Source organism: Anser brachyrhynchus (genome assembly GCF_964034855.1).
Source record: "Anser brachyrhynchus genome assembly, chromosome: 1".
Lineage (NCBI taxonomy): Eukaryota > Metazoa > Chordata > Aves > Anseriformes > Anatidae > Anser > Anser brachyrhynchus.
The window spans coordinates 13,205,708-13,220,979 of NC_137694.1; the positions used below are offsets into that span (position 1 = coordinate 13,205,708).

At 37.6% G+C, this 15,272-nt stretch overlaps 1 protein-coding gene and 1 long non-coding RNA gene across 7 annotated transcripts in view; one reads left to right on the forward strand and one right to left on the reverse strand.

Annotated features, from left to right (window-relative positions):
- The window catches only part of CCDC146 (coiled-coil domain containing 146), a 76,760-nt gene that overhangs the window by 21,686 nt on the left and 39,802 nt on the right, over positions 1 to 15,272 (reverse strand). For 5 of the 6 annotated variants that reach the window (XM_080575317.1, XM_080575316.1, XM_080575318.1 and 2 more), the window contains 5 exons: positions 12,319 to 12,528; positions 3,830 to 3,887; positions 3,207 to 3,383; positions 2,536 to 2,609; positions 860 to 1,087 (listed from right to left, as the gene is read on the reverse strand). In XM_080575317.1, coding sequence (XP_080431443.1) covers positions 860 to 1,087; positions 2,536 to 2,609; positions 3,207 to 3,383; positions 3,830 to 3,887; positions 12,319 to 12,528 — 747 coding nt within the window. The remainder of the gene's footprint in view (positions 1 to 859; positions 1,088 to 2,535; positions 2,610 to 3,206; positions 3,384 to 3,829; positions 3,888 to 12,318; positions 12,529 to 15,272) is intronic. The other variant, XM_080575320.1, reaches the window with a different exon arrangement.
- The window catches only part of LOC308187101, a 38,787-nt gene that overhangs the window by 18,431 nt on the left and 5,084 nt on the right, over positions 1 to 15,272 (forward strand). The gene's annotated exons all lie outside the window — the stretch shown is intronic.

A 15,272-nucleotide genomic window follows, 5' to 3' on the forward strand; every position in this document is an offset into this window, starting at 1 on the left:
ATAAAGTTATAAAATACTGTCACTGGTTGCTTTAAAATTAGCAGGTAACTTTTTGATAGCTTTAATCAATGATAATATTCTTAATTAATTCAATGAGGTTTCACAACCTGTTCAATCTAAATCTGCTAAAAAAAAATCTATAGAAAATAAATTATTACTGGAAGAAGAGGAAAACACTTTTTTTTTTTTTTTAGTATGAGGGAATATTTACATGGTTGCTTCACTCAGACATTTCAATTTACTTTGCCACTATCTAACACAAGATTTCAAAGGCAAAAGCATTGCTGTTGAGGGTATGGCAATGACTGCAACTATACATCTTCCTTTGCAAAGAAGGAATAATGTGAAGCTTGAAATCAACCTAAGAATTTATTTGACTTTATTAAGTACATCTAAGCTCATAATTTCAAGGGAATATGAAAGATATAAGTGGCCAGTCCCCACTGAAATTCAGGAGTATGTGGGTCAGAAATTTACAATGCTCATCTGAAAATGAGAATACTGATTATTTATTTATTTAATTAATTTGCTTAGTTTACTTTCTGTGGGCTACACAGAAAAAAAAAAAAAAGCATCTTCACAGAAGAGATAAACATATTCCCTTTCAGAGCAAAACCTAGAGATTCACTCTCCCAGGATTTTATCAAATACTTTTGCCTTTTAACTTTTTCTTCAAGCCATATCCCAGATTCCAGCAGTTTATATAAACATTTCTGAAGTCAAAACCAAGCCTGACAATTTCTAGTCTGCACTGATTGCAACATAAAACTTGAAAGCATAAGCAATGCAACAGAGAAAAGATCTTTCAGAACAGAGAAGTGCTCACTCACACTCCACGGCTTAGGTCTACTGCTCTAACCTGTCTGCTAGGATTGCTGATTCCTTCTCTCTGCCAATTTCTAGCAATCTTGTCAGAGCAACGCATTCTTGTTGTTTGCTTTCTAGCAAAGCTTGTTTTCCATCCAATTCCTTCATTACATCTTCTCTTTCTTGCAAAACCTCTTCCATCCTTTTTTCAGTGGCTTTTAGGGTATTGTTTAACTCCTGTATTTGGTTATTAAGGGCTTCTTTCTTCTTCTCTGCATCACTGTGGATATATTTTATCAAAACAGTAGAAGTTCACATTTCTACATGTGTACTTACATGTGAAAATGAAAGTTGTCAGTTTTCATGGACACACAAAAGTGTTTCAGTGCCATAGCTGTCTACTTGATATGTTCAAAGACAGATTACATACACTGAAAATTGGCATTGAAAGTGTCAATACAGTTCAACAACAAAATTGCCATGAGACTAATGGGTAGCTTAGCACCTTGACAGTATTATAAAGAGTTAACAGACTTCTGTCACCATGACTAGGTACAGGGTTGTGACACTTCTAAACACGATTCCCAAGGCTGGAAGCTCTGGCGAGTTCATTCTGTGATATCACTTAAGTAGAAAGACTCATTTAAATACCTCATTAATAATCTACACAACGCACTCACTCTTCAGAACTGCTTTCCTCTAGCTCTATAGGGAAAACTTCGTAGATTTATTACAGCACAGTTACATTAAGCAGAGTACTGAGGAGAAAGTAAAGGAAAACCATTACATAAATTTGAAAACTGAGAAACTTAACATTGTCAAGTAATTACTATATTACAAATTGGGACTGCAAGCAGGAGACACAAAACCTTCTGTGTAACTACAAGGGCACAAAAAGCACTGTTCAGCTGGATGGCAATTTGACTGCCAGCATCTGGGAGTGACCTGGCTGACACTGCACAGCAACAATTGGATTTTACAGATGCAGAAAGCAGCACGTCATGCTCCGATGGAGGAAAAAACAGCTACGTGAAAACAGAGAAATGAAAGGCTAGAGGCTGGCTTACATTTCCCAGCTGAAATATTTGACACCAGAATTCACGACGGGAGCTCACAGTAAAACACACCTGACTAAAAAACTGCTCCATAAGCACTGAGGGAAAGGGGTTATTTTGCTCAGACCAGACTGTCAGCTGTGAAAACTGCTGCAGTTTCACTGATACCAACAGAGATAAATTAATATGCTGTCACTGAGGACTAGAATATCTAAAAAAGGTTAATTGCTAGATTACACGGTATACATAGTATAGCATTATTATCTATTAAAACCCAGTAAGTAGATCTGATACGTCTTATTGCAGTGCAGTAAGATGGTTAAGCGATTTTCGGCTAAGCTTTGTTCTAAATTGTTCCTCATTGTACTTAAATTCTGTAGAACCATAGAACGCTTGGGTTGGAAGGGACCTTAAAGGTCATCTAGTCCAAACCCACTGCCAAGGGCCTGGACACCTTCCACTAGAGGAAGGTATTTAATCTTAAATTGTTTCACTGCATATACCATATTTTTTTGTACAGTGCATGGATTTTAACTGGATTGTAAATGCTTTTGAAAATGTTGATCTTTTGAAAATGTTGATCTTAATTTTAACCAACTATATGTAAAGTCTCAATAACAAATGGATGAAAAGAAGTAATACATATATATTTAATTATTTATTGAAAACATACATTTTTTTCCAATTTATCTTCTCAGTTTCTTTTCCAAGTTGTGCTGGAACACCAAGGATCTTAACTAGCTCATCCTAGCAACAAAACAGAAAGGTTAGGTTAATAGTCTCAAAATCTGGTGTGAGTTCAAGAAATTAATATTCCCATTGAACTGCTGTGAAACTAGGCAAGAAATGTATTTCCAAATTACTTGAGCTTGTCCCAGGGAATAGTAGCTGCTACTGCGGAAACTAATCGCTATGGTATTTACCATGTCATTATGTATGCAAAACAAAAAATACATTTGAATGTTCTTAATATGCCTGTATATGTTTCCAATACCATGGAAAGGAAAATTGCGAAGACCTGGGTGCATATTTTTTAAGTCTCTTGGATCTGAGCATATATTAGAGCAGTCTTCAATAACACAGCATAGCAAACATGGCATTCTGAAAACAATTTTGTATTATCAAAACCAGGATTTTTATTATTTCCTGAAGGAATAATAGTGAAAATAGCACAGCAGCATGTTTCATGCTTATTAAGAAATGATTAAATAAGTACATTTAATGATTTGAAATGACAACATCCAGAGGATTCACTGCTCCCTCGGACAAATGCATGTACCCATAAACACATACGTGCACACACACAGATATACACACACACAGATATAATTAATTTTGTGTTACTTTTAAATTATCCTGGTTCTCTAGAAGCTTTTCCACTTCTTTCTTGTCTATTAACATCAGGTTTTGCTTGGATAAAATGTCTTCCTTCATTGCATTAACTTCTGCTTTCCTTTGAATTACTTCTTTGCTGAGCTCGTCACAATTTTCTTTCAACTTCTTAATTCTCTTATCTGCTTCCTTTAAAAATGAAGTAGAAGATCAGGTTATTATTTTCCCTTTTACAGTTGCAGGTTTGTGCTATTAGAAAATTCATTGGCATTGAATTATGATAACATTTTTTTACAACAAGGTATGAAATATGATCAATAATAATTGATCATCAGGATTTCTGTCTGCAAATGAATTTTCCTTATTCACATCCTAGAACTTGCAGCTATCTTTACGTTATCCATTTGCTAAATACAGTAAAAAACATTGTTGAGTAAACTTAAGAATATCGAGATCTTTTATGAATCAGGTATGCACTGCTTGCCCTAAAGTTATCGAACCTGAATGATATACTGTTAATTTTTCTATGTAATTGAAAGAACTCTAGAACTACACACTGTAAAAATATTTTCACTGATGTTTTAATACACTAGCTGACAACATAAAACATGGCTTTTCCCATGTTTCATACTTACACTTTGTTTTGGAATTCTTTCATATTCTTTTTCCAGAAGTGTTTTTTCTTCTTGCAAACTACAGAAAAATCAAAGCAGAGCTAAATATATTAGTAATATATCAAACAATAAGAAAAGTATTGAAGCCAATCTTGTGTTAGATTAAAATATATGGTGATCACTCTCAGGAACAATTTAAAGGTGTCCAAATTTAGGGGAAGATTGCTGAACAGTAGCTGGAACTATGAAAGATACATGCATTATTTTTTTCTACAGTGCACATTTGAACCTAATTTTTCTTAGCTTACAACCTCCTATAGGGGTGCCTCCTTCACCCTTGTGTTTATACAAACAAAATATAAGGGGTCAGAAGGCACACTTCACCCACAGGTCCTCCCAACTGGAGAACACAGTATTTTAATTTGGAGCTGAGGCAAAAGGAAAGAGTAGGTAGGTTATAAATATCCACAAAGACAACACACATCAAAGAAAGTGCAGTTGCTGGTAAGAAACTTTCTTCCTTTGTCTGTTCACATACACTTTCATGGTGTAAACAACTGTAAGTAAAGATCCTTGAACCTAAATGGGCTCTCGTGACAAAAAAAAATGTCCTGAAAATTGACAGGGCTTGTAGACAAAGGCAATTGGGTATAACAGAAAGCTAAATAGAATAGGCAAGGTGATCTTAACCTATGTTCAAAGCTACGTTGCAATTTAATTTCAGACAACAGAGATGATGAAGGAGGGCAGAAGGAGGAAAGAAAAGAATAGGAAAGCTCTGGGTGTATTTTAACTAATGTGAAAAAGATGGACGAGTAAGTACAAAAGTGAAGGTGAACCAACAAGACCTACAACAGGAGCTTCTTGGTGGTGAGTAGGTAAATAGTGCCAAGTATTAAAAACTAGCTTTGGAATCAGTGAAGAAATATATCAGTACAACCCTAGTGCATGCAATGAACATCTCTGATCCTAAATGAGGTGTTTCGGCTACAGCAGTTTGCATGTTGTCACAACCAACTAAACTTAAGTCCATGTACTACCGACTGGGGAACCAGGAAGCAGGTTCTCTCAGTGTAGTTAGTACCTGTGATGACACTTTCTGAGTCTCAGGCTATAAATGAGTAATGATTACAACTGAGGAACGGGTGGAACAGCTAAATTCTGTGTCCCAGACATAGCAAAGAATCAACAGCAGCAATTAATTTTGTGTTTGTAACTCCAGCCAGAGGAAGGGCTGGTTAGGCCTCCTCGAGACTCAAGTAGTCTGTGAGAATCAGCTATACCACTCTTGCAGTAAATGGACCATTAACAGAAGCAGACAAGTTTCATGAAACAGCTTTGTCACTTGAAGCTATAAACTATGCCAAGGGCGCCCTGGGGCAGTCTCACCTACACAAAGCAGCTAGTACAGTTGCTTCTGTATGTGGTCGATATAGAAGAGGTGCAGTCAGTTAGTTATTCTTTTTTCTGTGCAACCTTTCAAGGGCAGATTAAGTCTTTGCGAAGCAGGTGGTGTTGGTCATGGGTAGAGAGTTCAGTCTCCTAGTGGAGCCTCATGAAGGATCCTTCTTTGGATCTTGAGCTCAACTCTTAATCAGTGCTAATGTTTTACCTTTTTTCTTGAATGAATTGTTTCTTATGTTTTGGTCTTCCAACAAAAGGAGCAAAGCTTTTACTCAGAAGCCTCAGGTGACATCTTTCCAATCAGTCAAGGAAAAAAAAGTCCAAAAAGAAAACTGCGTAGTCAATGCTACAGTCCAAAAATTCACAAAGAGGAAGCACTGAATCAGATGGACAACACAGAGGAAATAAAGGCACAGAGTAGATTTTTTTAGTTTGTTTTACAGCATGTATGTATATTTGTTTGGGCAGACTGCAAGCATGCCTCTATAGTGACTGCTAAGCCTAAAAACAATTTTGAATGTCAGTGTTTGAACACCGACAGAGTGAATGAGTGTAGAAAAAGTCTTTCAAAGAAAAAAGCTGAGTTTAGATCAGTCTTCTTCCCCCAAACCCCAAATATTATTAAAATAACTGTAAAATAAAATTTTATTGCAAAGCCTATTGTAACTTCAGAAATTGCAGAGAACAAGAGTGCAGACGGACAAAGGAGTGTTTTGCAGGTATACAGTGCAAGTACAAGTGAGTAGAAGGAAACATCAGGTGGTTTCTTTGCAGCAGTGGGGCTCAGGAGCTCTCAGGAGCTACTCCTGTAGTGTACCTTTGTTTATAGACAACATTGGATCAAACTGAGCTGAAGTTGAGCCACTTCGAATCAGTGATAGCAGCTATGGTTCTGTGCACTATACAGCTGAGTCCTACGTTGGAATGCTACGCTGGTCAAACACAGTATTTTCACTTACCAACAGGTTGCCTAAGTGTATTAATAAGTTAATAAGGACAATTTGTATCCCCAACACATTTCAGCAGGATTCCTAGCAGGACTCCTTGGGACTGGCATAATCACACTAACGAATGTCCACTCTGCACAAACACCCATAGCTTTCTGACTGCCACAAAAACTGATTAAATAAGTCATGCTCAAACTGATTAAAGAGCTACTGCATTGCTCATCAACAGCCTGTGCTGTGCCCTCTTTAATATCACGCCAGATGATCAAAAGAGCAATCCTAAAAACTAGGAGGAGAACATACTTGACACTGTTTTTCTTTTGTCACATTCCTCACTCATGAGGACAAATTCCTGTGGAGCCATTCCAACTTCACAACAAAGGCTCTGCCATCCATCAAAAGTAAAATGATTTGAACACCTCATTTTCTGTGACATGAACAAAGGCAACAGGGAACTGCAAGCACCAAGTGAAGTTGCCTTAAGAGCGAGCAGACCAACTGCTTTCATGCAGAAAACAGTGAAGGGGTAAAAAGAAATGGATGCGAAAGAAAGAAAAGGGTAAAAGACGAGGAGAGGAGAGGAGAGGAGAGGAGAGGAGAGGAGAGGAGAGGAGAGGAGAGGAGAGGAGAGGAGAGGAGAGGAGAGGAGAGGAGAGGAGAGGAGAGGAGAGGAGAGGAGAGGAGAGGAGAGGAGAGGAGAGGAGAGGAGAGGAGAGGAGAGGAGAGGAGAGGAGAGGAGAGGAGAGGAGAGGAGAGGAGAGGAGAGGAGAGGAGAGGAGAGGAGAGGAGAGGAGAGGAGAGGAGAGGAGAGGAGAGGAGAGGAGAGGAGAGGAGAGGAGAGGAGAGGAGAGGAGAGGAGAGGAGAGGAGAGGAGAGGAGAGGAGAGGAGAGGAGAGGAGAGGAGAGGAGAGGAGAGGAGAGGAGAGGAGAGGAGAGGAGAGGAGAGGAGAGGAGAGGAGAGGAGAGGAGAGGAGAGGAGAGGAGAGGAGAGGAGAGGAGAGGAGAGGAGAGGAGAGGAGAGGAGAGGAGAGGAGAGGAGAGGAGAGGAGAGGAGAGGAGAGGAGAGGAGAGGAGAGGAGAGGAGAGGAGAGGAGAGGAGAGGAGAGGAGAGGAGAGGAGAGGAGAGGAGAGGAGAGGAGAGGAGAGGAGAGGAGAGGAGAGGAGAGGAGAGGAGAGGAGAGGAGAGGAGAGGAGAGGAGAGGAGAGGAGAGGAGAGGAGAGGAGAGGAGAGGAGAGGAGAGGAGGGGGGATCTTTTTAAGTACTAATTTCAAAAATGTGAACATTTAAATAATTTACTACATTAATTTTGCATACTTAGCATTCACTTTCATGGATTGCTTTTTACATTTTATTTTTATTTTATTTAAACTCATGGTTTCTTCCTGACATTTTTTTTCTGTTGTGCAAAATAGCTTAGTTTCAAAAAATTGCTTTCATTAGATGCCATTTACCTTTTTACCTTTTAAAAATGCATTTAAGGCATAAAATTAATGTTTCAAAATGTTACTGATGGAATTTATCTTACCCTTATTAGGGTATGGTTTCATGAAGTGTTATGAATCAGTTTAATAGGTTACCCCTAATAAATACGGAGTATCTCAACTCCCACTCCCTGGTATTCTTCTCAGCTTTTGGCCACAGAACCCTCATGCCAGCTCCAGAGTTCCTAAGCTTACAGTTCCTCTGTAACTCATCAAAACAGCAAAAAAATCAACAAATAAGAAACCTCTTTTTCCTACTTTCAGTGAGTTTAAAAGTCTCTCAGAGTTCAAGTAGCTTACTGGTGAGTACCAGACAGGGCAGTGGAGCAGGAAAGGAGCATACACCTGGGGGCAGGGGAGGAGTATTTGCTAATGTTTCTCACTTTGCTCTACTTATTTTCATGAAGTTTAAAAGCAGTACCGTACATGAAAAGCTACCATGGATGCAGATGTAATGAGCTAAGAAAAAAGCATGAGGCATATTGGGCCATTAATGAAAATACACTCCAGATTTCTCTCTGACAGATGTTTGCTCACAGATGCAAACTGCCACAGAAATAAAGTTGTCAGAGAAATTAAGAAATGTGGTGGTAGTTGTCAACAGATGTCCATTTCAGTTCCTCAGCTAGCAGAGAACCAGAACCTTCCTACCGTTATGAAACCCATCACACAGGAAAGTGAACTCCCTCAGCTACCCTTACACAGGTGGGAGTGCTGAGGAACCCACAGAAGTTGCTCAGCACCTTGCAGCTAAAATCTAGTGACCACAAGGACAAGATATCACAGCTGACAAGCTGCCAGCATGACATTCCTGTAAGGCTCTTAACTCCGCTTAGTTTGTATGTGCTGGGAATGCAGTCACAAGTCTAGTTGTAACAAGTTCAATTGTAACCCGATTTACTTATTACTTTTAGTTCTTTACTAAATAAACTATGGATACAAACTGAGCTTTTCATTTTGTAATTACTGAATGACTAATCCAGAAATAATTGCAAGCATTGAAATAATTTTCCATATTTGTAATGCTTGTACAAGGACTAAGTCAGTTTTGCAATCTTGACTTGCCTGCAACAGCACACAGGACTTCATGAATAGCTATTTTGCTACCTGGTAAATGACTGTGAGGGCTACAGGTTAGACTGGGGGGTTGAAAGAAAATTGCTCTCAAGAACGAGGCACCCTTAACCTCATCTATAATCTCGTTACAGATAATTTCATTTCAAATTAATAGCTTACTTTTTAAAATATAGTTTAGATTAGATATTTGTTTATATGATAAATTCATTATTTATCAATGACAAACTAATTGATGCTATAACCTAATAAAACAAAGCATCTCTTCCCTAGTTTGTCTCAAAAGCCAGGGTTCAAAGCCCCCCATGGGCACTAAAATGAAAAATTTAGTGAAATGAAAAATTTCCTCAAGCTAGAACACATCCTTCCTGACCACATTGATCCTTTTTTTGTTCTCTTGCTGATCTGATTTTTCAGAGTATATTTGTACTCAGTGAGGTACTTCAGTCCCAGCTATATGAAGAAACTTCAAGGGTTTGAATGCAATTGCACCAGAACTGAATTGGGATTGTTATTGTTCCTCTTTGCTACATTTACCCAATATTATTTGGGAGGAAGAATATTTCTGGAGTCAGCTCTGAGTTTGGGGTAGTGGTCCAAACTTTATAATGTTGGCAAAATCTTTTCCAGCTGTTATTCACCTCCTGTGCTTGGTGCATAAGCCCCATAAACGGTACAACAGAACAGGAATATAAGCTGGAAGAAGAGTCACATGCCTCTGTTGGAAGGATGTTGCACCCGTGCAGTCACCTTCAGAAAGGATCCCCAACAGCTAAAGCACATCAGAGCTACTTCTGAATAGCTCATGCACTTTGTTTTATGCTATGAAAATATCACAATATTTCTGAAAATGTGCTGATATGACAGTGCTGCAAACAATTTAAATTCACTCTTGGGATGTTGAATATCCAGTGAAATGATAAAGAATTAAAACAAAAGAAAAATAGCACCTTCAGCTGTTGAAAAGTGTACTTGGTCTGGAAAAAAATGTTTACATAGTCAAGCAAATAAGAAATGCAACATGGAAGAGAGAACATAGAAATAGTAAGGGACAAACAAAATCACTTTGTCTATGTTATGGTATATCTCCATGACTCTTGAAGAGAAGAAGACAAGTTTACTGTTGTCAGTTTTGAATCTGAGTGGACAAAGGTTACTGAATGGCATTAGCTATCAGAGAAAGTGAAGGGAGGCAGGACATAAAGGCAGCAGGGACTAGAGAAATGCTTCCGAGAAAAGGGATTAGAGAAACAGGGAAATGGAAGGTCTGCAGAGGCTGTCTCTCACTTCCAACTCAGCAGTATTTCCAAGCAGACAAGATCTTAGCCAAGACAAAAAAAAAAAAAAAAAAAAAAAAAGATAAAGCAATAGATAAGAGACGTGGATATTCCCTTCAAAAGCTTTTCCCCTTCAAGTTTCCTGCCTGGTATACAGAAGAAGGTAAATAAGCAGTATGTTTGTTTTCAGGCTAAACAGCCATTAGTCATAATTCCCAAAGAGAAGTTTTCTTGCAAGTGCCAAGCACATCTGGGACTGTTGTCCAACACAGTTGGACAACGAGGGAAACTGTTCTCCAGCGAGACCAAGGGTCAAGAGAGGTTGGATCACAGGATTCCATCCTTCCCAGAAATGAAGGGAACCTAGCAGCTAACTTACACTATCTTTGATGAGGTTTGCCCTCAGTCCCTGACACTGCCCACGCACATATATATATCTCAGGACATAATTTTACTATGTGGACAAACCATCAGACACAGAGTTCTTCATTTCACATTGATGCTACTCTTAGATCACCTGCTATTCACTACTCTATTCTGGACCCTGATTTCCCCTATATTTTACAGGCACCAACCCATCCTTCCTTTACAAACATGTGTTAACATCCATTTTCTGTTTTTCTTCATAGCTTGTTTCTCATTTCCACACTTAACATTCTTGCTACTTGCCAGAGCTGAGAGGGATGTTAGTGTTGGAGTAGGGTAGAATGAATAGGATTGGCAGCATGCATATCTATGTGGCTCAGAAGGAGAAAGGAGACGCTCAAGGAAGAGGGATCAGCTGAGGATTCCTAAATACAGAGGAATGTATTAGGCTCATGAAATCCTTGCCTCACAAATAGCTGCGCTTTTGGTCGCTCTTAGATACTGCACCATATGTACTTCTGGTCAGACTGTACAGATGGTTTTGATCTCATGCAATACATAAAACCAAACAGAGGAAGTTTCTCATTAAAGTGAAAGAACTTCTTTTTTTTTCATCCTATTGCTGACCCTAAAAAGTATATTTTTAATCCACGCTTTTAATCCACTATTTTAAATTCATATATAAGAATTAATGCAATAAATGTTCAAGGGTAATTGAAATAATATCTAACCGGTGTATCTGTAGAAATCTCCCTTTGACTAGAGGTAGAAAATAGATTGTGAGTAAATATCCCCTAAACATACAAAACCTCATAAATTTTTGGAAAAGTAATGCAAAATTAGTAAAAAATATTTGTAATATATGAAAGGAAATGGGTAAAAAGCATAGTATTTTGAAAAAAAATGTTTTTGGACTGCTTGCAAATTTCAATAAATTCTGTATTTAGTAATTATTTCAGGAAATCTCATGATGTTTAGCTATCTCATAAAAAAATAATTTTTTCCAGATGATTCCTCTATTGCTCCCACTCCCAATTTACTTCCTTCTCAAGTTTCTTTCTCTCTTAGAGCAAACATTTGGCTCTAACAAAAAAAAATCAAGAAAGAACTGCCAGAAAAATCTGCTCTATGCAGTTTGTACAGTGCCCCTGCTCTCCTTGCAGAAAAATAATTTTAACTGCTGAGTTGCTGAGATTATTTATTTGTGTTTATATACCAACTAAACTGTTTTGAAGATGGGTAAAAATAGCAAGAACCCCACAAAATGAAAATATGAGTTCATCTCTGTAGGTACATATTTTTAAAAGTACAATAGCACAGTTTATCATTTTACCATAGAAGCTTCAAGCACAATACACTCATATATGCAGATAATTAAAATGTATATAATATCAAGCCTATTCTGGACTTTTTTCTTTTTATAGAAATGTCAAGTAATCACACCTTTCACAGCAAATTTCTAATTTTTCAGATATGAAAGTATACAAATACTTCTCCTCCTTTAAATAACTGAATAGAAAAACCTGAACAAAGTGTGCTTCTGATGTTAAAAATAGTGTTGGGCCCATTTATGACATTGTTTCCATTAAATCCCAGTCACCAGGTCTCTGAGACACTTTATATTGAAGGTGTCCTAGACTATAATTGTTGCCGTAATTTTTGCCTACCTAAATTTTAATCATAAAATGCAGTAAATCTTAAACAGTATTTCAAAGGACACCAAGGCACCTTCTAAAATTAAAATTATCTGCAAACCACACTATAAATCACACTTCAGAGTAATTTTATTCATCACTAAAACATTGCTGTTACTAGGGCAAATCTGTGGCAATTTGCTTAACAATAAGTGTTAAGAAATGTATCCATGTAAGATGGAGAGGGGACTGAATTACAGTTTACGTTATTATCTTTCTAGATAAACTGTAATAAAAATAAGTGGAGATTGACCATGATCACCTACCATTTCACTCTGAACTGAATTTCATACTCTCTTTCTTTAATAGCATTGTATTCATTTTGGCAACTAAGAAGTTGTTGCCTTATTCGGCAAACTTCACTGGAAGATTCTTCAGGGAACTGTTCTGCTTTTCCCAGTTCATGTTGCTGTTGTTCCAGGTTTACACTAAGACGTTTGGCTTCCTGCAATAGCTGGATCTCAGATTTCTGTAAACTACATTAAATAGAAAAATTTAGAACCAGTCAATAAGAAGCACAAGCTTTGTATTTATATTTCTTTACCTACCTGTAATATTTAAAGAAAGGTTTTGAAGATGAGACTGGATTAAGCTCTGAGTAATCTCGTCTGATCTCATAGTTGTCCCTCTCTTGAAGAGGAGGTTGGACCAGAGACCTCCTGAAGTCTGTTCAAACCTGAATTATTCTATGAACCCATGAGAACAGTGGAATTTTAAGTGATTTTTTTTTCCTGCATACGTAGTGTTGGTGTGGGATTAATCTCATCTAATTTTAACCAGATGCAAGGTTAGTTAGTCTACGTTATTTGTCTAGCACGCCCTAATATCAGTGAAGAGATAGCATTTCAGGTAAATATACCCAAGGCAGATCTGAATTAGTGTGGTGACCAAAAAAAGCAAGGTATTCACCAGAACAGGCCCCATATGGGCTATACAACACCTCCAAGCTCTAAGCAAACACCTGGACACTGACTCAGCGCTGAACTGCACCTTGCTATCGCTGGAGTGTCACTGGTAGCTGAAGTAGCTCTCTTAATGATACCCAAGCTGCAATTACATTTGTGGACTCTGTGGAAATGTATGATAAGGCTCGTAGAACCAAACAATTATCTGACCTCACTTGCGTCTCCAAAGTCTGTCTTCACAGAAACAAATTGTAATAGCCTTTCAATGCTAAGAGACTTGTATTCATAATATGCTTAGGAGCCTTTGTGGTGGTAGCTGAGTAACTGACCTTAAAAACTGTTATTAAACTACATTGGTAATTATGGAAGACTTTTAAGGGGAACTGAAACATGAAAATTCTTATACAATGCAAAACATATAAACCTAGTCTTTATGCTACAAAATTCATTGTATATACCTTCCCTATATTGTTACATTTTAAGTTTTATGCAGTGACATTTTACAAATGATGTGGAAGAATAAAGAACTCTATCACTCTATCAAACTAACTATACTGCACAAACATAGCTGAAATAACATAGCAGGAAAAAAAAATGCTCTGCGTAACATTTCTACTTAGATAGGCACTTCCTTTTTTAAAACAGAGAAAAAGAAAACCACAGACTTGAACAGGGTACAAGAGCGTGCCTTTATCATGAACAAATAACTTCATGTGCTGATGTATTTACATAATAACTTTTTAATAGAAAAATAAATTGAGATATCTATGCAAGATCCTATATGATAGTTGGATCTTACTTACATAAGTCCAAAATAATGAATCTGGTCTGGGGAGAAAATATAATTGGACACAATAATACACATTCATTTAAAACATATTCTTAAATAAAACAAAAATTTTACATAAAATTTCATAAAAGGTAAGATCTTCAATAAAACCAAAATACTTATGATTTACTTTTTTCAAGGTAATAAAATGTTTAAAAAAAAAAAAAAAAAGAATTGAGTGCTGAATCTGGACCAGACCTTGTTCACTATAGTTGCCAACCGCATTTTTTCATGTGAAGATTTAAATTCCAAGGAAGAAATAACTGGAAATATACACAATGTGCACAAATAGAATCCCATGAGTGCAGAAATATGCTTGCTGAGTCTGATGTGGCAGCTTTGGGATTTATGAAGTGATTAATAATTTCACTTAAGAAGATAAGACTCCCAATCAGTCAATGAACTATCATTACCTGACTTTCTTACAGCTTGGTGCATGAGAATATTCATATTTGGGCCACAAGATTGTAGGACCAAACAAGTTTTCAGGGATGAAATATGAGTTCAGGCACTTAAGCTTCAGGTGCAGCCCCACTGCAAAGACGATGAGTGAGACGGCACCAGAAGGGGAGGACAGCCTGTTCCCAGAACTTCGGTAGTGCAGCAAACACAAGTTCAGAAACATCTAACCGCTTGAAGCAAAGTGTCGAAGATGTTATCTGCCAGGTGACATCTCTCAGCTTTTCAGAATGCTGAACTAAGCAAACCTGAAAGGACTATTTACCACTAGGTAAAGGACCACACTATAACTGTGCGCTCTAGCAACAGCCTTAAAAACGATCTGCACACATACTAATTGCATTCATCATATTACACAAATCCATACCAGAGAGATCAGTTACAATAGTCTGGTGGAACTGTCACGAGGATCTACACTTTTTAGGAAGAGGTTCTTCACTGAGAGGGTGGTTGGGTTCCTGGAGAGGTTTATGCCGCATGCCTGTTACTGTTTAAGAGGCATTTGGACAATGACATCAATAATAAGCTTTAATGTTTGGTTAGCCCTGAAACAGTCAAGCAGTTGGACTTTGCAGGGACCTTTGAAGGTCCCTTCCAATTGAACTATTCTACTCTACTCTAATTTCCAGTCTGAACTTCCCCTGACACAGCTTGATGCTATTCCCTTGGGTTCTGTCGCTGGGACTGACTAAAAGAAAGTCACACATGACTTGAAGACCTGCTCATCCAGCATAATTTCTTTCCACATAGCATTATAACAACACTGGTGCACAAAAGACATTCTGCTTTGGGGGACTAAATAAGGAATAGATGAAATTTAACTGTAATAGATGGAAAAAAAAAAAAAAGAAAAAGTTATTGCTCCACAGAATTGTACTGCACATTTAAAGGTGAAGAACTAAAAATTAAAAAAAAATGTATTGATTCTTTCGAGTGCTTGATTATAGGAAAAGAACAAATGCTTTATAAATGATCACAAAGGGTCATGCTCAGTACAGGCTGAAAAGAACATGATGTGAGTCATGAG